Raw genomic sequence first — 25,019 nt, 5'->3', positions numbered from 1 at the left:
CCAATGTCTCCCTCTACGGCATCGTGGGCAAATACCTGGTATTCTACTCCTTTGATACCTAGTTTTGTTAAACCCTCCTCCAATGGGGCAATTCCTTTTAAAATGTCCTGTTTGTTCACAATTGTAGCATGTTCTTGGCCTGGCATCTAAAGCCTGTTTTACTGCAGCTGCCACAATTTGCCCTTGTTCATTAATGTCTCTGGCATCTAAAGCCTGTTTTACTGCAGCTGCCATGATTTGCTCTTGTTCATTAATGTCTCTACATAATTTAATATATGTGTTTAAATCTTCATGTTTCCATGGTCTAATGATATCTCTGCACCAACGATTCACTTGCTCATAAGCCAGGTGTTTTAGTAATGGCATTGCTTGTTCTGTATTCCCAAAAACTCTGGTAGCTGTTTGAATAAGCCTATCTACAAATTCAGCATAAGGTTCATTAGCTCCTTGTATTACTTTAGATAATTGACCTTGTAAACCTCCATGTCCTTGTAAAGTCTTCCATGCCTTAATTGCATCTACAGCAATTTGTGTATATACACCAGGATCATATGCAATTTGTTGCTGCTGATCCTCATAAGGTCCCTTTCCTAACAACATATCTAGATTTCTCTGAGGATAACCAGCTGCTGCATTTCGCCTAGCCGTCTCCTTGCAAAATTCCTCATTGGCAACCTTCCATAACAGGTATTGTCCTCCATTTAGCACAGCTTTACACATATTAGCCCAATCTGCTGGCGTCATGTTCAAGTTGTTAATGGATTTGACCATGCTTACAGTGAAGGGTGCTTGAGGACCATAGGTTGTTACAGCCTCTTTTAACTGCTTCACTGTTTTGAAATTTAAAACTTGGTAAAATCTCTGCCCTCCTGCCTCAAATACAGGGCATGTTAATATTTGAGATCTTGTCTCAGGATCCCAACTATCAACTGCGGGGGTTGGGGACCTCCCAGCATATGGAGGTGGCCTTGTTAGTTGGACACTTACGTCCTCTGGTGATAGAAAGGTGTTAGTAGCAGTCTCCTGTTGTAACTTTCCCCCTGATGGCTTTTTCTGTTTTACACTTTCTTTCTCTGTCTGACTAGCTTGAGAGGCCTTCTCTTTTACTTGAATCTTTTCCTCTGTCTGACTAACTTGAGAGACCTTCTCTTTTACTTGAATCAATATGTCTTCTCCTTCCTCTACCATTGTCTGAACTGAAGGCTTTGGACTAAGCAAACAAGATATGAACGTCCACAATGGCAATGTGCCAACTGGCAGAGTCCCTGGGCTTTTCTTTTCTATTCTTTTTAAATCTTCACCATGATGGTTCCATTGTGATATATTTAACAACTCCTCCTTAAAAAGCCATGGGCTACATTTTTGTATTGTATCAACGTATGCTCTGACTGCTATTGATTTTACTGGGATGCCTCCTTCCTCTAACAATTTACTTAACACTCTTTCAGTTTGTTTTTTACTAATTTCTGATCCCGTATTTCTACTATAATACAACCCAACAAGATGACGCCTAACAAAACTGAAACAGAGTGAAACAAAATTGAAACAACACAAAATCATTATAATAGCCTCCTGAAATGTCCATCCGTCCTTTCTCCCTATCTGTTCCTCAGATGTGAGCGGTTTTTCTTCCATCTTACACATCTCCAGGGACAGGCAACTTAAAACAAAAGTGAAACAAAATAACAAAAGAAGAATCTTAAAATGGCTACCCATCCTCTCGCCCTGCCCTCAGGGGCGAGCAGTTTCACTTACCCTCAGTCGCTCCCCGTGCGAGCCACCAAATGCCGCAGTCTGGCTGGGCACAATCAGAAGCCACTTGTCAAAAGAAACTAACTTTATTTTTAGAACCAAACACGCCAAACAAAACAGCCTCTCAGGAAAAATCCTCAGAGCCTCAACTGCCACCACCGGCTTTCCACAAGCCTGTCTCTCCCCCCACAAGCTTCTTTTCACCTCCCACAATCCTCCTGCTCTTGAGGCCGATTGGCTGGGTCACGTGGGCAGAGCCAAAAAGTCCCCCAATGAGCAGCTCCGTGGTCTGAAAGGGCAGGGAAACAGTCCAATGAGCATCACAGAGGAGCCAATCAGCTAGATGTTGCTGGGGCCGAGGAGCCAATCAGCTAGATGTTGCTGGGGCCGCTGTGAGCCAATCATCAGCCGGCAGCTGGATTGCTGGCAGCTGGAAGTTTGCTGGGGCCCCTTCGGCTGTGGCTCTCAACACCAGAGAGAGTCATAGCAAATCAAAATATATATAGTATTTTTTTTAATTTTTTATTGTTGGTTGTTCAAAACATTACAAATTTCTTGATATATCATATTTCACACTTTGATTCAAGTGGGTTATGAACTCCCATTTTTACCCCATATACAGATTGCAGAATTACATCAGTTACACATCCATTGATTTACATATTGCCATACTAGTGTCTGTTGTGTTCTGCTGCCTTTCCTATCCTCTACTATCCCCCCTCCCCTCCCCTCCCCTCCCCTCTTCTCTCTCTACCCCCTCTACTGTCATTCATTTCTCCCCCTTGTATTATTTTTCCCTTTCCCCTCACTTCCTCTTGTATGTACTTTTGTATAACCCTGAGGGTCTCCTTCCATTTCCATGCAATTTCCCTTCTCTCTCCCTTTCCCTCCCACCTCTCATCCCTGTTTAATGTTAATCTTCTTCTCCTGCTCTTCGTCCCTACTCTGTTCTTAGTTACTCTCCTTATATCAAAGAAGACATTTGGGCTAGCATCATTCTGAATGGAGAAAAATTGAAGGCATTCCCTCTAAAATATATATACTATTAAAAATCATGATGAATTGAAAACAAGCATCAAAAAAGAGGGTGAAACTTATAAAGATTCAGTATGAACATATATGTGCTATAAGCTTCTGTCTGCTTATCATAACTGTTCTGCTGAAACAGCTTGGAGTTTCCTCGGACAAAATTTGTATTTTTTCCATGATATTCATAATTTAAATTTGATCAGGATCCTTAAATTTCTTTCCAGACACCATCAGTTAAACTTGTTTGTTTAGGCAATATTTTATTGCTATACTTTCAAATCTATCTCCCTTTATATTTTTCAACATCGTAAGTATATTTCACTCTTGTAGCCTGTAGCTCAAAGGCTCTGTAGCAGAAAAAAGAAAAGGAAAAAAAAAAACGAAGTACTTGCCAATGCAAGAGAAACATAATTTTTTCTCATACATTTATGTTCAAGCAATCACCATAATAACTCTATTATAATTATTTTATATTTACTTTTTACCAGTTATAGACTCTTAAACTTTTATAGGAGATTATATTCTATCAGTTTTATTTTATCCCTTAAATTACAATTTCTAGCTCTTATGGAATTTCAATCTTACTTAGCATTTTGAGCTTGTTCACAAAAGTCTTGAAATAATAATCTCAAAACTAAATTTTTGTTTCTGTTGTAACAGTAGATATGTACAATGTAAAGTTGTTACCTTTATCCCTTGACTTTTACATTTGTTTCTTGTAAAAGAAAGTATAAATAACAATGACATAAGCAAATTCAGAAGCAAGCAGTTCAGAGCTAGCATAGAAGCTAAAGGAAGTCACAAAGAATTCAGGATCCTTCTGTCTTGTTTCTTTTTCTATCCTTAATATTAACTTACGTCATTAGAGTGGCTCCTGGGGCCCCATCAAACTTTCACATTTGTGAAAGTGGAGGGAGGAAAAAATGCATAGAACAAAAAAAGAAAAGGCATAATTGTCTATCATGCTTGTAAGGTGCTATCCTGGAGATCCCATGCACTGACTCCTCAGATTTCTTTGGCTGCTCCTTGCAAGGGAGACTTGAGAATGATGTGCACATTGTTCTTAAAATGAATCTGGAACCTTGTTGGTTAGGAAGAAAAAGAATGCATATTAGAGAGGCAAATACCAAGCTTTGCCATGATCCTTGATTTCAGTGTTAATTATTACTCAGCATCTGCTACCTGAGCAGGTGCCATTGGCAGTTTTAGGTAGTAGCATCCAGCATTAGCTTTCTTAAGTGAAAACAGCCCTCCTTTACTTGTGTACCAGAAGGAGGAATATTAGGATTTCATTACATTCCTAGATCCAGCTGGGAGGCAGCAAGGATTTTAAGAGGACTGATATGGAGGGTATTTTCCCACTTGTTCTCCTCAGCAGGATAAATCTGTTTTAAAATATTCCAGATGGTTTTGTTTTCTTAAGGCATCAATGATCAAATATTCACCATAAAATCCTGAATGATGAGAAAGGGCACCCTGTTCATTTAAAAAGGGAGGGTGGAGTCTATTCACAATTACCTTCCATTTGATTGAATAGTACTTTGTTCCATTAGCTCCATTTTGAAAACAAAGGAATTAGAATTCTTAATGGGAATCATGTATGCATCCCAGATGTGGAGCAGGTTGTATTTGAATACTTATCAGTTTTACTAGTAGTGGAAATGTGAATGTAAGCAAGCAAAGATTGCCCAAGCCTACAAAGTACCATACCAAAAAGTGAGATTAGTACTGCACATAGCCTGTTATGAATGTTTTGCCTTTCTTTCATTATGAACCTATGGGGAAGTATTATAATGTTTTTATATATAGCCACAGGAGGTTTACAGATTCTTTAAGGCAGTGATTTCTTTTATGATGTATTTAATGTGCTGGTTTTCTTTAAATGTATTCAGAGCCATTTGTATGTTCATATAAAGAAATCTTCTATTGAATCTACTGTTTATGAAGAGAAGATAATTACATGGTTTAATTATTGTATCTATAGGGCTTTTGGCACCTTGACAAGTGTTTTGCACTAGTGTAATACAATGGAAGAAATTCCTACCTATTTATATCAAAACAGATATTGTGCCAAGGCCTACAGACATAACTGAAGTTCTTATCTAAGAAGGCTGTGAATTATTTTGCTTTAGAGAATAGGTTTTAGTGTCATACACACCTGGATTTAAGCCCTAGCCCTGCCACTTGGGCAAGTCATAACCTCTCTAAGCCTCAGTGGCCTCATTCATACGGTAATTGAGAGGGGAAAAAATGTGATAATACATAGTAGGTGTTTCCCAGAGATGCCTTGCTCTGGAATTGGAGATTGTGACTTCTGTCTTGGGTGCTCTCTCACTTTCTGGGTATACCCTTGCTTTCTTATTTTGTATTGGATTGCTTGCTTAAGAAAAAGCCAGCTTCCATAGCATTAGGCAACTTCCATATCATTAGGCAGCTCACCTCGGCTTAATTGGAAGGTAATATTTTGAGGCCTGGCAACAGTTACTGGTTGGGCTTGGAAGCAAATCCCTCCCCAGTTGAACTTTGAGATTAATTAGAGCCCCAGCCTACAACTTGATTGCAGTCTCACCAGAGAACGTGAGCCAGAGGCACTTTGGTAAGCCATGTTCACTTTTCAATTTCCTGAATTACAGAAACTGAAATGATAAATATTTATTGTTTCTATTAAGACATTAAACTTAGGTGATTTGTTACACAGCAGTAGATAACTGATATAACACATAAAGAGGTTTCACCTGTGCATAACAGGTGGTAAGCACTACCAATCAAGAAGTATTAAAGCTATTTGAAAAACAAGAAAAGATCAGACTTAATCTAGCATTACAGGATTATTATTCCCCAGGCACTATAAAATCATTTTCAATACATGTGTACAAAGAGCTCAAGAATAAAACTTGTGGGCAACCTTTGGCTTGTTTTTGTAGATTGAAACATATATGGCAAAGTATCAGTAATGGGAGATTTAAAGTTAATATGAGGAGTCAAGAATCAAAGAGGTCATGTAATTCTTCTACTTCAAAATAAGTTTAAGTTTCAAAGGCTAAAGGTCAAAACAAAAGGGGAAGTAGTGATTGGCAGATACTGTTCTTTATGTTAGCACAGTGGGATTGCTAAAATAAAAGTTGAGTTGATAAAAATACAACAAGAATTTTGTTTGGAGCAAGATATATTTAGAACAATATAAATAATATTTAAATATTTACCTATATTTAATTTACAAAAGGACATCCTACACAATATTTGCCTGAACTTGTACAATAATGTTACATGGCTTGGAAGCATGTAACAAATTGTATTAAAAACTTTATGTGGAATGTCATATTAAAATATGCCTTGACAGACTCAAACTATGGGTTTATTTGAAATAAATTCTTTACCTGTCATTGACCTCTAGAAGGTAGAACACAGAACCTATTTATTAATAGGTAAGTATAGACTGAGTTAGGATTTTGGTACACCTGTTGTGCAACTTCATTCACGTATACTTTTTCTCAAAGTTCTCCTAAATCTACAGTATTTATTTTTTTAGTTGTTTTGCACATTTTTAGATCCTCTTTGGAAGTTGTCAGAATGAGAAGTAAAACAAGCTGGGTGCAGTGGTGTATGCCTGTGATCCCAGTGGCTTGGGAGGCTGAGGCAGGAGGATCACAAGTTCAAAACCAGCCTCAGCAATTTAGTGAGGTCCTAAGCAACTCAGTGAGACTCTGTCTCTAATAAAATACGAAAAGGGCTGGGGATTTGGTTCAGTGGCTAAGCAACCCTGGGTTCAGTCCCTAGTAACCCCGCCCAAAAGAAAAAAGAAGTAAAACAGTTGTAATAAGAAACCTTCTCTTTTCAAATTCACTAAACTTCACATAGGAAACTGTAGTTTAATGCCTGCTGTCTTCATTCGCCACAGTTCATCCTTCTCTGGCCAACTGCTGCTGTTTAACTTGCAAGATCAAATAAGAATGTGTTCCAAGGTGGTGCGCCCACACATTACAGTCTGGAATACATATTCGTTTATTGTGTCTGTATGATTTAGTAAAGAAAAAAATGAGTATTTGAGTATCCTGTTTCCTAGTGGATTCTAGGATAGTTCGGGATCAAAAGGCAGAATAGCCCAAATATGTAGAACTTACTTTAGATGATTCAAAAGCAGAGAATTTACTTACCCTAAGACATCTTAAAACAAAACAAAACCAAAAAAAAAAAAAAAAGTTTTTTTGTTGTGGCCAGTGGGGTTTAAGAATCTTTATACCAGTTTTTCATTTGCTCTAAAAGAGCATCTGTAATTCATCTTGTGAACACTGGAAAGTTACACCCCTTCTTCGTATTTTGACATTTTTGAACTATCTAAATAGATGCAAAATATACTTTTATACTTTTACATTCAAAAGTATTCTCAAAGAGAATAGGAGGTGTGAACTGAGTTGAAAATCTTCATAGAGCATGGATGATGGCCTGTGGATGTTCTAGTGAAGAGAGGGTAAGCCTAAATTTTCTGAAGTTCAAGACTGAAGCAACTGGCACTGTCTTAGTTCAAAAAAACTACCAAGACTATACTGAATCTTTTTTAGAGTCTGAGTTATGTGAAACATTTATTTTATATAACAGTATCATCCTGAAGTTGACTCAAAGTTTTTCAGCATGATTTACAGTAATAGCATAGCTATATTCCCAGGGAGGGAATTTCATGTCTAATCTTCAGCTTTACATACAACATAGTCCTCTCATATCAAATTTAATTATCTGAAAATATAAAGAAAAGAGTATTTTAAAAGAGAAGGATTTTTTTTGATGAGTATACCAGTAGTAAAATAGGTACTAGAGAATCTCCATTAATGTAACCAGTAATGTTACAGATAAATCTGAATTTTTTTAAACTCTAGTAATGAGAAACAGAATTCAAGGGTTCAAGAGAAAGGGAAGGGGAGTTTAAAGATGGCGGCGAGGGGAGTGCATTGCCCCCGTGTGCTGCTTCACTGTGTGGGAGTATGACAAGTCAGGACGGCTAAAGGATATCTTGTTAGGAATTTCCAGCAATAGTGGGGTGCTCCGGAACCTGGAGGAAGGATTTCCATCGCACGAGGATCAGCTACGGGGACTCAAACGCGAGAGGTTTGTCGCACTGCTTATTCAGCAAATCGGCCCGAGGCTAGAATCTGCAGCGTGCGCTGGGATAGAGACGCAGGGTTACAGCGCTGCAGTTTCTGCCAGCCGCGCAAGCACCGTACTCAGGGCTGAATTCTGGGTTCGAGACGGGGGAAGGAAGCGGTCCATCTCGGTTCTCCACACCGGTCAGACCACAGAGGAGGCCAGCAGCCACCATGTTGGTAAACCGACGTCACCACCGCTGTTTTCGACTGACCGCAGCTCATTCAGCCATAGAACAGGTAATTTCAGGCTGCAATTCGCCTGCGGCTTGCAGACAGATTGCTAGGGCTCAGCGCCTGGGTGCTTCTTAGAACCTGATCTTATCGGAGTGAATACCCAGCGCGGAGCGGCTGCTGAGCCCGCGGAGGCTGCTTCTTGGACCCTGCGCCTACCAGAGCATACAACAAGCACTAAGCAGCCGAATTACGGCTCCCGGAACTGAGCCCGCGGGGACTGCTTCTTGGAGCTTACATTTATAGGAGCTTACACCGAGCACGGAGTGGCCGAGTTCTGGCTCCCGGAACTTCCCTGGCCCGGGGCTAGGAGCCCGCGGAAACTGCTTCTCGGTCCGGGTCCTGCTGAGGGCCGGTCAGGACTCACCCGTTGCTTTGGTTGCCCGGCAAGGGGAACGAAATGCTGCCATTCGCATAGGATACCGACATGGCAGAGATCTGATGTCTGCAGAAAGGGGCGGAGGAGGGAACTTCATCAATACCAGTGCTGACATAAGCAGTTGGTCTCCTGGTAGGGGGGGTGAGGCACAGTCACCCGAGTCTCCTCAATTTGTCGTCGAGCCAGAGGGAAGGAGCCGGGCCGCCGCCAGCGCCCGGAGCAGGCCCAGCGGCTTGCCAGCGTGGTGACCGCGTGACCCCAATTGGAGAGGGGGCGGAGCGGAGCCGCCACCCGCAACCACAAGGTGGGCAGACCCGCGACCCAGTGGTACATGGGCGTGGTAGGAGGGGCAGGGCAGAGCCGCGGTTCGCGCTGTGACGAATGAGCGTGCAAGGTAAACAGACCTGTGACAGCCTGGCGGGTCAGGCCCAGTGGCCTGCCAGTGTGGTACACACGTCACCCCAACTGGAGTAGGGGCAGAGCAGATCCTTCTCCCACGCCCGGATCAGGCCCTGCCGGTGTGGTGGTCACGTGACCCCAATCGGGGGCGGAGCAGAACCGCCACCCGTGCCCGCAGGGTGAGCAGACCAGTGATCAACCTGTAGATCAGGCCCAGGGGTCCGCAGGCGTGGTAGGAGGGGCAGGGCAGATCCGCCGCCCGCGCCTCCAAGGTAGGCAGACCTACAACAGACCTGCGGATCAGGCCAAGGAGCCTGCCAGCGTGGTACAAACACCACCCTAATTGGAGTAGTGGCAGAGCAGAGCCTCCACCCGTGCCCGAAAGGTGGGCAGATCTGCGACCGACCAGCGGGACAGGCCCAGTGGCCTGCCGGTACGACAGACACGTCACCCCATTTGCAGTAGGGGCAGAGTAGAGCCACCGCCCGCGCCTGCAGGGTAGGCAAACCTGCAACCGACCGGCGGATCAGGCCCGGTGGCCTGCCGGCGTGGTACACTCGTCACCCCAATTGGAGTAGGGGCAGAACAGAGCCGCCGCCAGCTCCCAGAACAGGCCCAGTGACCTGCCGGCGTGGTAGCCACGACACCCCAATTGGAATAAGAAGAGAGCAGAGCCGCCGCCTGCACCTGCAGGAAAGATACGCAAGCAGTATGAAAAGACAAGGAAAGAAAGGACCACAAGCAATGCAGGTCAACGCAACTTTAGAAGAGGTAACAGCTGCAGCAGAGGGAATGTCAGATAAAGAATTCAGGATATACATGCTTCAGATGATCTGGAGTATCAAGGAAGACATTAAACAGCAAAATCAGACAATGAAAGATCACTTCGACAACGAATTACGCAAACAAATCCAGGAAGCAAAGGATCAACTATACAGGGAGATAGAGGTTATAAAAAACAAACAAACAGAAATCCTAGAAATGCAGGAAGCAATAAACCAACTTAAAAACTCAATGGAGAATACTACCAGCAGAGTAGAACACTTAGAAGATAGAACATCAGACAATGAAGACAAAGTATTTCAACTGGAAAAGAACATAGACAGCTCAGCAAGACTGTTAAGAAACCATGAGCAGAACATCCAAGAAATATGGGATAACATTAAGAGACCAAATTTAAGAGTCATTGGGATACAGGAAGGTACAGAGCTCCAAACCAAAGGAATGAGAAGTCTATTCAATGAAATAATACAAGAAAACTTCCCAGACTTGAAGAATGAGACAGAATCCCAAATCCTAGAAGCCTACAGGACGCCGAATGTGCAAAATCATAAGAGATCCACACCTAGACACATTATAATGAAGATGCCCAACATACAGAATAAGGAGAGAATTTTAAAAGCTACAAGAGAAAGGAAGCAGATTACATTTAGGGGTAAGCCAATCAGGATAACAGCTGATCTGTCAACACAGACTCTGAAAGCTAGAAGATCCTGGAATAACATATTTCAAACACTGAAAGAAAATGGGTTCCAACCAAGAATTGTGTATCCAGCGAAATTAAGCTTCAGGATGGAGGATGAAATTAAAACCTTCCACGATAAACAAAAGTTTAAAGAATTCGCAGCTAGAAAACCATCTCTTCAAAACATCCTCGCCAAAGCATTACAGGAAGAGGAAATGGAAAATAACAATGAAAACCAACAGTGGGAGGTAGGACAGTAAAGGGGGGGGGGGGATAATCAAAGAGGAAAACAAACCATGTTTAGTAACAGAAATAAACAAATATGGCTGGAAGAACAACCCATATCTCAATAATAACCCTAAATGTTAATGGCTTAAACTCACCAATTAAGAGACACAGGCTAGTAGAATGGATCACAAAACAAGACCCAACAATATGCTGCCTACAGGAGACGCATTTGATAGGAAAGGACATACATAGGCTGAAGGTGAAAGGTTGGGAAAAATCATATCACTCATATGGACTTCGGAAACAAGCAGGAGTGTCCATACTCATATCAAATAAAATAGATTTCAAGCCAAAGTTAATCAAAAGAGATAAAGAGGGACACTACATACTGCTTAAGGGAACCATACACCAACAAGACATAACAATCATAAATATTTATGCCCCAAACAATGGTGCAGCTATATTCGTCAAACAAACTCTTCTCAAGTTCAAGAGTCTAATAGACCACCATACCATAATCATGGGAGACTTCAACACACCTCTCTCGCCACTGGACAGATCTTCCAAACAAAAGTTGAATAAGGAAACTATAGAACTCAATAACACTATTAATAACCTAGACCTAATTGACATATATAGAATATACCACCCAACATCAAGCAGTTACACTTTTTTCTCAGCAGCACATGGATCCTTCTCAAAAATAGATCATATATTATGTCACAGGGCAACTCTTAGACAATATAAAGGAGTAGAGATAATACCATGCATCTTATCTGATCATAATGGAATGAAACTGAAAATCAACGATAAAAGAAGGAAGGAAAAAGCATACATCACTTGGAGAATGAACAATAGGTTACTGAACGATCAATGGGTTATAGAAGACATCAAGAAGGAAATCAAAAAATTCTTAGAGATAAATGAAAACACAGACACAACATATCGGAATCTATGGGACACATTGAAAGCAGTTCTAAGAGGAAAATTCATTGCTTGGAGTTCATTCCTTAAAAAAAGAAAAAACCAACAAATAAATGATCTCATACTTCATCTCAAAATCCTGGAAAATGAAGAGCAAAACAACAGCAAAAGAAGTAGAAGGCAAGAAATAATTAAAATCAGAGCTGAAATTAATGAAATCGAAACAAAAGAAACAATTGAAAAAATTGACAAAACTAAAAGTTGGTTCTTTGAAAAAATAAACAAAATCGACAGACCCTTAGCGATGCTAGCGAAGAGAAGAAGAGAGAGAACTCAAATTACTAGCATACGGGATGAAAAAGGCAATATCACAACAGACACTTCAGAAATACAGAAGATAATCAAAAACTATTTTGAATCCTTATACTCCAATAAATTAGAAGATAGTGAAGGCATAGATAAATTTCTTAAGTCATATGATCTGCCCAGATTGAGTCAGGAGGATATAGAAAACCTAAACAGACCAATATCAATTGAGGAAATAGAAGAAACCATAAAAAGACTACCAACTAAGAAAAGCCCAGGTCCAGATGGGTATACAGCAGAATTTTACAAAACGTTTAAAGAAGAACTAATTCCAATACTTTTCAAGCTACTTCAGGAAATAGAAAAGGAGGGAGAACTTCCAAATTCATTCTATGAGGCCAACATCACCCTGATACCTAAACCAGACAAAGACACTTCAAAGAAAGAAAACTACAGACCAATATCTCTAATGAACCTAGATGCAAAAATCCTCAATAAAATTCTGGCGAATCGGATACAAAAACATATCAAAAAAATTGTACACCATGATCAAGTAGGATTCATCCCTGGGATGCAAGGCTGGTTCAATATACGGAAATCAATAAATGTTATTCACCACATCAATAGACTTAAAAATAAGAACCATATGATCATCTTGATAGATGCGGAAAAAGCATTTGACAAAGTACAGCATCCCTTTATGTTCAAAACTCTAGAAAAACTAGGGATAACAGGAACATACCTCAATATTGTAAAAGCAATCTATGCTAAGCCTCAGGCTAGCATCATTCTGAATGGAGAAAAACTGAAGGCATTCCCTCTAAAATCTGGAACTAGACAGGGATGCCCTCTCTCTCCACTTCTGTTCAACATAGTTCTCGAAACACTGGCCAGAGCAATTAGACGGACGAAAGAAATTAAAGGCATAAAAATAGGAAAAGAAGAACTTAAATTATCACTATTTGCAGATGATATGATTCTATACCTAGCAGACCCAAAAGGCTCTACAAAGAAACTATTAGAGCTAATAAATGAATTCAGCAAAGTGGCAGGATATAAAATCAACACACATAAATCAAAGGCATTCCTGTATATCAGCGACAAATCCTCTGAATTGGAAATGAGGACAACCACTCCATTCAAAATATCTTCAAAAAAAATAAAATACTTGGGAATCAACCTAACAAAAGAGGTGAAAGACTTATACAATGAAAACTACAGAACCCTAAAGAGAGAAATAGAAGAAGATCTTAGAAGATGGAAAAATATACCCTGTTCATGGATAGGCAGAACTAACATCATCAAAATGGCGATATTACCAAAAGTTCTCTATAGGTTTAATGCAATGCCAATCAAAATCCCATCGGCATTTCTTGTAGAAATAGAGAAAGCAATCATGAAATTCATATGGAAAAATAAAAGACCCAGAATAGCAAAAACAATGCTAAGCAGGAAGTGTGAATCAGGCGGTATAGCGATACCAGACTTCAAACTATACTACAGAGCAATAGTAACAAAAACAGCATGGTACTGGTACCAAAACAGGCGGGTGGACCAATGGTACAGAATAGAGGACACAGAAACCAATCCACAAAACTACAACTATCTTATATTTGATAAAGGGGCTAAAAGCATGCAATGGAGGAAGGATAGCATCTTCAACAAATGGTGCTGGGAAAACTGGAAATCCATATGCAACAAAATGAAACTGAATCCCTTTCTCTCGCCATGCACAAAAGTGAATTCAAAATGGATCAAGGAGCTTGATATCAAATCAGAGACGCGCCGTCTGATAGAAGAAAAAGTTGGCTACGATCTACAGTCGGTGGGGTCGGGCTCCAAATTCCTCAATAGGACACCCATAGCACAAAAGTTAATAACTAGAATCAACAAATGGGACTTACTCAAACTAAAAAGTTTTTTCTCAGCAAAAGAAACAATAAGAGAGGTAAATAGGGAGCCTACACCCTGGGAACAAATCTTTACTCCTCACACTTCAGATAGAGCCCTAATATCCAGAGTATACAAAGAACTCAAAAAATTAGACAATAAGAAAACAAACAACCCAATCAACAAATGGGCCAAGGACCTGAACAGACACTTCTCAGAGGAGGACATACAGTCAATCAACAAGTACATGAAAAAATGCTCAACATCTCTAGCTGTCAGAGAAATGCAAATCAAAACCACCCTAAGATACCATCTCACTCCAGTAAGATTGTCAGCCATTAGGAAGTCAAACAACAACAAGTGCTGGCGTGGATGTGGGGAAAAGGGTACACTTGTACATTGCTGGTGGGACTGCAGATTGGTGCAGCCAATTTGGAAAGCAGTATGGAGATTTCTTGGAAAGCTGGGAATGGAGCCACCATTTGACCCAGCTATTCCCCTTCTTGGTCTATTCCCTAAAGACCTAAAAAGAGCATGCTACAGGGACACTGCTACATCGATGTTCATAGCAGCACAGTTCACAATAGCAAGACTGTGGAACCAACCTAGATGCCCTTCAATAGACGAATGGATAAAAAAAATGTGGCATTTATACACAATGGAGTATTACTCTGCATTAAAAAATGACAAAATCATAGAATTTACAGGGAAATGGATGGCATTAGAGCAGATTATGCTAAGTGAAGCTAGCCAATCCCTAAAAAACAAATGCCAAATGTCTTCTTTGATATAAGGAGAGTAACTAAGAACAGTGTAGGGACGAAGAACAGGAGAAGAAGATTAACATTTAACAGGGATGAGAGGTGGGAGGGAAAGGGAGAGAGAAGGGAAATTGCATGGTAATGGAAGGAGACCCTCAGGGTTATACAGTGGAGGAGGTAGAGAGAGAGGAGGGGAGGGGAGGGGAGAGGTGGGGAGGGGGGAGGGTGGAGGATGGGAAAGGCAGTGGAGCACAACAGACACTAGTATGGCAATTTGTAAATCAATGGATGTGTAACAGATGTGATTCTGCAATCTGTGTATGGGGTGAAGGTGGGAGTTCATAACCCACTTGAATCAAAGTGTGGAATATGATATGTCAAGAAATTTGTAATGTTTTGAACAACCCACAATAAAAAATTAAAAAAAAAAAAAGAGAAAGGGAAGGATAGATGGTACTGAACACAAAAGTGATGAAATATCACAATAAAAATAATTGTTACTCATGAAAAAAACTTGATCTTCAGGTTTATGAGACCATATATGATGACTTTATAAAGTAAGCTAGGCCATTACAATTGTGTGTGCATATTAAGCTTTAAAATAAATCCATAGTCTGCTTTCTTCCTGGCTATATCAAGTTAAGAGTGGTCATATCATCTCATTTGGAACAGTTTTCAGCACCTTTCTGGACATGGTCCTGATTCTTGATATTCCAGGATGAGTCTCTTATCTATCCACTGTCAAAGACTGGGTGAGCCCATAGAATCTCCTCAGTACATAGTAGAATTCTTAAGCAGAGATTAAACTCAGTCAAATACCTTTAAGTAACCAGGTTAGGTGGTGCATAGCTATCACCCCTGCCAGCCTTGGCAACTTAGTGAGACCTTGTCTCAAAATAAATAAATAAATAAATAAATAAATAAATAATTTTAAAAGGGCTAGGGATGTAGCTCAGTGGTAGAGTGCTCCTGGGTTCAATCCCAAGTATCAAAAATAAATAAATAATACCTTTAAATATATTTTAAAGAAGTAAAATTTTTAAAGAAGTAGAGGAGATTATGTTACGAATGTAAAATTGGTCCTTTATTAAAGAATCCATTTTCCGTAACTGTAACATAGATGTTAGACCAACAAGTCTCAAAATCTCACAAAATTCCATGATTACTTATTATTAAAGGGAAAACTTTTCTTCTCCTTTTATTTGTAGTTTGTCGTCTAGAGAAGTTCTCAAAAGAAATTGATTCATAGGGTATTTTCCAAAATATGCCTTATATACATACCCACATGTGATTCTAAGGTTTAAGAAGTTTGGGCAACACTACCTGTAGAGTACCATTTTGGCAATTCACAATGCATATTAGCACAAAGGTCTGATAAGTCTTATGTGATTGGAACATTTCTAATCCTGCATTTCTCAAATTTACTTGACAAAATGACCCTTTTAAAAAACAAAACAAAAGAAAAAAAAGGATCATGCATAGAAATAGTATTTTGTGGAACATATCATAAGAAATACTTCTCTAATGTAAGGACCAATGTGGAAAATAATTGTTTCCTCAGACTGCTATAATAATTTTCAACAAACTGGATAACTTAAAACAAGAGAAATATATTCTGTCATGGTTCTGGAGACAATAAGCCCAGAATCAAAGTGTGAGCAGGGCCATAATCTCTCTGAGACTTGGGGGACAATGTGCTTCACACTGCTATCTTGCTTCCAGTGACAACTGGCAAAATCTTTGTCATTTCTTAACACATAGCTACATCACTCCAATCTTGCCAATCTTTGCCTTCTTCACGTGGCCTCTTATCCCAGTCCACGTATCCATGTGTCTTCTTATAAGGACAGTGATTAGATTTGGGGTCCCTCCTAGTCCTGTATGAACTCATTTAACTTACATCTTAACATCAGCAAAGACTCTATTTCTAAGTAAGATCACACCCACATGTATGAAGGCTGGGATTTAAAACACAGTTTAACCGATTATAATAATGATCCATGTGTTAGTGTGCCCCAGGACTTAGTCCTCTTGTCTTTTCTCTTTTATCTACCTTCATTCCCTAGGAATTTTTGTCTATGTTTTAAATGCCTCCTATATGCAGATGAGCTCTCCCCTGAGTTGCAGACTCTTAGATCTGATAGCTGTGACACATCTGATGGGATTAGAAAAATTTATCATCCCAAAACAAGACCCATATTTTCCTCTCGCCAACTCACTCCTGCTCCAATCTATCCTATCTCAAGAAATAGCCCCATCATTTTAAGGAACACTTTATATTTCTCCTTTCCTTTCGTCTACACTTGTAATCCATTGGCCATTCAGATCAGCCCTGTCTCAGAACACTCTAAACCTGGCCTGCTCTTACACCTTCTGCCAGCAGACATCAAATTTACGTCTTCCCTATACCAAAAGTCTTCTCAGTGTGTTTTCTTCTTCCACTCTTCCACCTTATACACTGTTGTCCACATAATAACAAGTGTGATGTTATTTTAAAGTAGAGCAATTGTGCTCAAATATCTCCAATGTTTTCCCATCAAAACTCAAACTTGATTTCTGCTTAATCTTCTATCCAAATAGTCTGAACGCCTTTTAGACTTTTCCCTTGCAGTTTTAACTGCCTCGAAATTCTTCCCTTACGTTTCTTGCATGTCTCCCTTCTTCCTTCATTTTCTTCAAATCTGTACACACCTCCTCCAGTAGTCTTCTCTAATCAGCCTACCCATTATATCTCTCCTTTATCATTTTTTAAATACCATTGACCTCCACCTGGAGAGTGTTAATTTGTCTCTTCATCCTAAATATATGATAAGACCAGAAAATTCTATGAAGGCAGATGTATAATGGCCTCTCATTCACTACTATATCTCTAATGTATAAACATTGCCTGGCACATTGTAGCAAACAAATGGGTAACTGAAAGAATTATGTAATTAGGTTTTTTCCACTCACTTTACTACACTTCAGTGTCTCTAAATGTTCCATATCTTTCATTTCATTAATTTGCCTTTTCTGAAATTTTTTCCACATATTTTTCTTTGTCTTAAGGGAATGTTTTTGACTCTCCAAGACCCTGCTACACTCTTCACTATAACATCCTCAGTATCTCATCTTCCATTGGATTCAGTCTTTACTACACATATTAGTGCATAATTGGTCTTTAACTGTTACATGTGTGTCTCTCCAAAAAGATCATAAATCTCTTAAGTACAGGGAGAGTATTGTCGACATTTTTACCCAGGCTTTATAGTGGTAATGCACAAATAGTGGGCATCCTTTTTTATTGATCAGCTCATTGTCCTGTTTAATAATTGATTGGCTCAACTTCAAAGTATGTAAATAAAATGGCAGATGAGTATGATAAGCAAGAGGAATATATAATAACATTAGAGAAAGAGACATTCATTTTCAAATAACAGCATTAAAAAGGCAGTTTTGTAATAAGTGAGAGACTGTCATTAGAAGGTAAATAACCCTTTTTACCCAATATGATGTTAACTGGAAAATTTGCCTCTGTACTTTCAGTCCCAAATCATCATATCTGACCTTTCTTTAATACCCATGAAAGAGCTTCTTAATCAGTGTTAAAACTGAGTCCATAAAACATGTTAATAAACTGATAATATTTGTGTGAGTCACTTTCCATCAGTGATTTGCCAGATATCTTTCTAGCATTTTGAAAAATTAAATCATTTCTTAAGCCCAAATTTAAAATATGCAGTCATATTGGTTGGAAGTATAATGATGTTAAAGGTAGTCTACTAATATTTTCACATTTCTTGGTATATTTTGTTGGAAGAGGCCTAAAAGATACTTAAAGCACAGTTAGTACTAAATATGTTATGTATGAATATGTATTTTGTTTTTCAATATTTTGTTTCTCAAAAACAATGTATTAGGTGTTTTAGTATATGAACCAGGTTCTTAATAAACAGTCACATTCAAATAAGCCATATTTTTCTGTAATAGATTTTGCATGTAATTGACTGTAAACGCTGGTTTAAAGTCATATTGCATTTTAATGGCAAGGAAATAAAAGCTAAGGTCAATAAATGCTTTTTATTTTTCTCTTGCTATGGTATGAAACACCATACCATAGGTACATGGAATTATTGGCCAGTCATATGTTCTTTACCCCACTCTAAGTTTATTAAAATTAACTTTGAATAGGTAGTACTGAACTTCTAAATGGGTTTCAGCAGAAAGTTAGCAAACCAGAGGTAATACAGGGAAATATTTTATAACTTTTTTGGTAAAATATAGTTATCTGTTTCAGAGGTCTCAGAGCTCCTAAGTTTTTCTCAGGAATCTATAAGAGCTGAATAGAAACTGAAGCACAAAAAATTGGAGCAAAAACAGAGCAGTTAGAGCTATACTATTGTGCTTTCCATTGCAGTGACAGAATATCTGAGATAAACAACTTAATAAAAGGAAAGATTTATTTTGGCTCAGTTTCAGGGGTTCAGGGTCATTTGGCCTAATCATTTTGGGACTGTGGTTAGACAGCACATCATAGCAGGAAGCACGTGGTGGAGCACAGAGCTAACCTCAGGGCAATAATCTGGAAACAAAAAGAAAGCTTCCTGTTATAACAAAGCCCCTCCCTCAAACATTGCATCATGAATCCATCAATGGATTATCCATTAATAAGGTCAGAGCCCTGGAGAACCAAAGGCCTCCTCTCCATGCACTGCTGTGCTGGGCCAAGCCTTGGATCTCACGTGCTTTTGAGGGGACAGGGGAGTTTAAAATCCAAACCATAACAACTGTTATGAAGAAATTACAAACCAGTATCTAAAAATATTTACCCATCACCACTATGGATATAATATTTGTTATACTTATATGTCACAGAATACAAGTCTTTGTTTTACTTCGAAATAAAAACCACAAATAACAACTGAGTCCCATTGTTTAAAGAGCAAAAAACATTGGATATCTTGCTGAAATTCTTCTTTCATTAATAAAGGATAATAAGGTCATGCCTTATCAACAGAAAGTTTTGAAATTCAGAAATTAACCAAGAACATCAATTTGAAAGACTTGTTTTTGAGAGGAGAATTCCTTACAATAGAAAGTGTCCCCTCTGACAGGGGTGATCTCACCAGGCCAGGAAGAACAGACTAAATTGGAAGCATGGTGGTCCAATTTCTAGCTTCCTCCCAACAGAGTGTCAGTGTCACCTTATTGCTCCTTGGTCCTATTTATTTAATGGATTTTTAACTTCAAGAGAGTTCTGGGAAGGTGTTGGGGAAAGATCTGAAATGAACCTTGGCAGTTCCCTGAAACCAAAACTAGCATGTACATCATTATATACTTAGTAATTCCAGTGTGACTTTTAACACAAGCAAAAGGAAAGAAGAAATTGGCATGTAATAGAAATCTATTACATTTTTCTCCTTATATGTATATCCTTGGTATTTTAAATTCTAGAATTCTGAATTCATAAATCTATATTATTTATGCACGAATCACAAATTGAATACTAGTTAGACACTGAATTTTTGTTCTATGTCCTCAAAAAGAGGATTTGTTTCTCTTTTATCTAATACCCATAAGTTCTATGAGATGAAGTCAGATTTGTTTTTAGTGAAACTCCTGATTATTTTGTGGGATTTCCGGAAGCTTTTGAATTGTTAAAACAAGCACAAATGATATATGTACTTTTATTGAGCATAATAAAACAAACACCCATGAAGCTATCACTAATCTTAAAATCTCATCCTGCCTGACTGCACTCTCCAAATACAACTCTCTTCAGTTTTGATTCTCTTGTTTCCTTGCCTTAAAAAGAAATGTTTTCTTGCCAATGTATGTACCTCAAAATGATATACTTCTGAGCTTTATTTGTGTGTATGTGTGTGCATGTGTGCATGTGCTTTATGAAAAAATAGTATAAGTTTGTTATACTTTTAAATATCAATTATATATGTTAAATTGTAAAAATGCTAGTATTCAATAAGAATAAAATGGGGAAAACTGGCACTTTTATACACTATAAGACTAGGAGTTATATCTTGATACGCTTGGGACTGATATCTTGATATACTCACCCTACAAAATAGTAATATCTATTACAATTTACAGTATACAACTTTTATGCCATAGGAATTCCACATATTGAAATCTGTCCAGGAGAAATCCTTGAACATCTTGCATTCAGGTTGTAAATTTCCTTATTGCTTCAAAAAAAAAAGCTATAATAAACTTATATAACAATGAGTGACTCAACAATAAATTGTGGGATATTATCAAATAAGTCATTATTTTAAATGAAATGGGGAAAAACCTTCCAGTAATGGCAGTGGAATAATGTAATGATATGAACCCTCCTATTTCACATAACAATATTTTTTACAATATTTCAAAAAAAATTTAAAGCCTACTTTAAATGCTTGAAAGGATCATAAGTAGACAGAAGTCACTGGGGAATGGACTGGAACTGAGTAGTGGGATACTCTTCTGTACTGTTTGAATTTTGACCAAGTATGGAATAATTTAAAAGCTTCAGGTATTTAACTTTCAATCTATTTTATGTATATTAAAATCACTTTTTAAAAATCCCTTCTAATCTCCTACATGTCCTTGAAGTTATGTTGAACATGCTCTGGTCATTGCATTAAAAGTGCATCTGTCAGGGCTGGGGTTGTGGATCAGCGGTAGAACACTTGCCTAGCACATGCAGGGCCCTGGGTTTGATCCTCAGCACCACATAAAAATAAATAAATAAAATAAAGATATTGTGTCCAACTACAACTAAAAAAAATTTTTTAAAGTGCCTCTGTAATATCCTAGTACATTGCTTTAAGTGTCTAACATGTGCCAGTCCCTCTTCTAGATGATGGGGATAAGAGGTTAGCAAGATACACAAGATCTGGGCTCTTTGGGATTTAAATTGTTAGAGTCTCTTGTTACAATAGATTCTGGTAAGCAGAAGGAATATGTTTATCTGAAGGTATCATCTGATAGAGAAAGGAGAAAGGGACAAGGAGGAACAAGGATAAGCCAAAATGCTATTTCTCTACATATAGTAAAGTCTGAGAATACTAGAATTGGAGTATTAAGAGTTCTGTTCTATTTCTTGAGATTTTGCTAATTTGCACTCTTTTTTTCACTAACTCTTAGAATACTTCAAAATTTTAATCATCCAGTTTATCAGTTGTTCTGAATATCAGTGGACTATCAAAGTATAATTTAATAGAAAGCTCTTGTTGGAATTTTTCTCTTTTTTTCATTTTTTTGGAAAGAGGCTTGCAGGAAGAAGATGTCAATTTTCATTATAAATATGACAGGTATATATTGTGAAATAGAATTTCTTTGGCTTTCTTTTGAATTTTTCCATTGTTCTGTAATTGGTAGGCAATGTGTTATCACCATTTGTTTTTATTTTTATACCATAGGCAAATTGTTTAGGGCATAAGAATTGGAAACTTTTCTTTGTGTACTAAGTAATCTTTTTCATCCAGAAAGTTCTTTCTTATACATAAGAAAGCTCTTATATGTAAGAAAGTTCTTCTTATATATAATGGAAATAATTTTGCTTACTAAATCTCCTATTTTGTTCATGGCACTAATTTGCTATGTGTATACTGAAATAATCCTAATTTAAAAATATCTGCTGAAATAGGAGAACTAGGTCAAATGGATTTCAACTATTACCAAAAATTATTTCAAAGTATATCTTCCTAAAAACTTACTCTAATTTTAGGATATTATCTCCTTACTTGTGATTTATTCTACTTAATCCTATGCATGATGTGGTTATGCTGCTTTTATGTACTATACATTCCTTTCATTATATGATCTATGATATTTATATACTCTTTGTGGATGTTTGGTCTGTACACTTATTAATAAGCAGTATGTTTTAGTATTTTTTTTATTTTTTAAAGTCACTCTGAGAAAATATAAGATATTTCTTTTTCTCTTTTAATTCTAATTTGTTATATATGACAGCAGAATTCAGTTCAATTCATGTTACACAAATAGAGAACAATTTTTTATGTCCCTGGTTGTATACAAAGTAAAGTCACACCATTTGTGTTTTCATACATATACTTAGAGTAATAATGTCTGCCTCATTTCACCATCTTTTCTACCCCCATACCTCTTCCCTTCTTCTCCAACCCCTTTACCCTATCTACTCCTTGGTTTATTACCAAATGATGTAAAAACAGCATACTGCAGTGATGCAGCCACATCAAAGTTTATAGCAGCACAATTCACAATAGCTAAATTGTGGAACCAACCTAGAACCCTTCAGTAATGAATAGATAAAGAAAATGTGATATATATACACAATGGAATAATTACTCATCATTAAAAGAGAATAAAATCATGGCACTTTCAGATAAATTTATGATATTTCTACAGTAACTAAATACTAAATAATTCTAAAATTATAATGATCATCATCTCATCTTAGGTCATATGGCAGTAACTCCACTGTCACTCAGTTTAAAGTACTGTTTGTTTTCCTAAATCATCTCATGTAAAACAGCTTTTCTAGTGGGTTTCAGTGATATAATATTCTTTATCCTTTCACTAAGTTGTTTTCTCTCTTCTTTCTCTTAAAAAAAATCAACAGCTTGACCAAGTCATCCGCCAAAGAAGCCTGTCCAGTTTGGAGCTGTTCCTCTCCTGTGCACAGAAACAGTTAAGTGCTTTAATAGCTACGGAACCAGTTGACATTGAATAAAGAACATGACAAGCTAACCCACACTGGTATTGCATAAATCATTAGACGTCTAAAATACATGCCATGAATTATAAAGATGCTTTTGGTTTATTTTATTTTTTTTCCAAGCCTTGGAGAAATGATTTCCAGTTCAAGGATAAGGCAAAACAATATTTAGAAGAACTACCAGGGAATTTAATTTATTTTCTCTTATTTTCTCCCTTACATTTATTATTTTATTTGTAGTAGTAACAGCAACAGAGTATAATATGACCCAAAAGCCATTGAAAAGTGCCACATTATCAAAAGGCAATTAAGTAAATTTCATATCCTCTGGTGGCCTATTATACTGCCTTTGGCAAAAGAAATAAATATCTTTATGATTGCTTTATGATAATTTTTGATAAGATGCTAGAATGTAATCATGGATTTATTTGATTTCAAGGATAGAAATAACATAAATTTCATCAACTATTTACCTATGTAATTTGGATGAAATGCTGGATATGATAGAGAATTATTCTGATATTACTAAACCTCTTTTCTGAAGTTGGATCTATATACTTTGATTGGTCTACTGAATAACAAAATAGAAATCAAAACACTAAGGATAATGATATTAATTCCACTTTGATCTGATATCCCACTTAAACTCAAGGAGTATGTGTGATATATGCTTATTTCCTATTTCTGCTCTTTAAAGGCAGTGTAAATCAATGAGGTCATTTATCCTATGAATTGAATCATGAACTCACTCTCTAGACAGAGAACATAACTCAGCCACTTATAGGAATTCAGGTTCAAACGTAGGATATGTAATATATGATATATATCTTTTCTCAGTACTTTGGAATGTTAATTCATGAACAGTGTGCTTCAGTGCAAAATCACAAGCATTTTAACATCAAAACTAAAATGTCAATAAAATGTATGGATGAAAACATTTTGTCTTATTTTCTGAAATGCTTCTACTTTCATGGGCTTAGTACTTTTATGGGATTTCTCAGTGTAATAAAAGGAGCTCCAAAACTTACTGGTTATTTTTTTCTTGTTTAATTCTTTTTTCCTCAATTCTTTCTTAATTCTTTTTAGAACATTTTCTTTCTCAAACTTCTGTATCCAAGTATGATGATGTTTTATAAATATTCTCCTTTAAATATTTATGATCGTTACTGAGAGTCTTAACAATTAATATTCAGTTTTCTCTTATAATTCAAATAAAAATTAAATAAAGTAGGACATTGACTTGAATTCAATATAGTAAAAAAAAAGCAAGAGAGTTATTAATTTAGGAGCCAGCAGGTAACACAGTGATATAGTTCATTATTTAAAACCTCTTGACTCTCTTTAGCATGAAATTAAATGATAGGACAGTTTTACAAGCTAGTCAGGTATGACTTAGTATGAAGCATAGAAGATCACTGAAGCTAAGATCAAGAGAGTGTAAGATCCAAAGATACTGAAAATGTCAAGACAACATAGTAGTCTATTCCTCTCCTTTATCTCTGACCACCGCAAAGTGTTGTTTTGTTTAGTTTCCATTTGGGGTTTCAACTTTGCTGTTGACTTAAAAATTGTTAGGTCAAGTTAAATTATGACCTATCAATCTATGAGTATTTGCCGAATACTCACCATGTATAGTAATATACTGTTTTGGATTACAGTGATTTTTTTCACAAAGACGTCCTTAAAAATAACTGGTGTAATCTGGGTATAGAATTCTGATGAATTATGTGCATGAATTCTTCCAAACTGAATTAGCTAATATCTGTTTCGGTGATGTTCAAGTTACAGATTTCTACATTAAGAATCATATTGTTTTTGTTGTGGTTATCAAAAG

General features: G+C 37.5%; 1 protein-coding gene across 2 annotated transcripts in view; it reads left to right on the top strand.

Moving 5' to 3' along the window:
• Nucleotides 1–24,212, top strand: part of Ccdc91 (coiled-coil domain containing 91) — a 351,748-nt gene extending 327,536 nt beyond the window's left edge. For both annotated transcript variants that reach the window (XM_027934258.3, XM_071610023.1), the window contains one exon: nucleotides 23,090–24,212. In XM_027934258.3, coding sequence (XP_027790059.1) covers nucleotides 23,090–23,200 — 111 coding nt within the window. In that variant the 3' untranslated portion in view covers nucleotides 23,201–24,212. The remainder of the gene's footprint in view (nucleotides 1–23,089) is intronic.
• The last annotated feature ends 807 nt before the right edge of the window (nucleotides 24,213–25,019 follow it).

The sequence above is a fragment of the Marmota flaviventris genome, chromosome 3, assembly GCF_047511675.1.
Source record: "Marmota flaviventris isolate mMarFla1 chromosome 3, mMarFla1.hap1, whole genome shotgun sequence".
NCBI classification, from domain to species: domain Eukaryota; kingdom Metazoa; phylum Chordata; class Mammalia; order Rodentia; family Sciuridae; genus Marmota; species Marmota flaviventris.
This window is presented reverse-complemented; position numbering and strand designations above follow the sequence as displayed.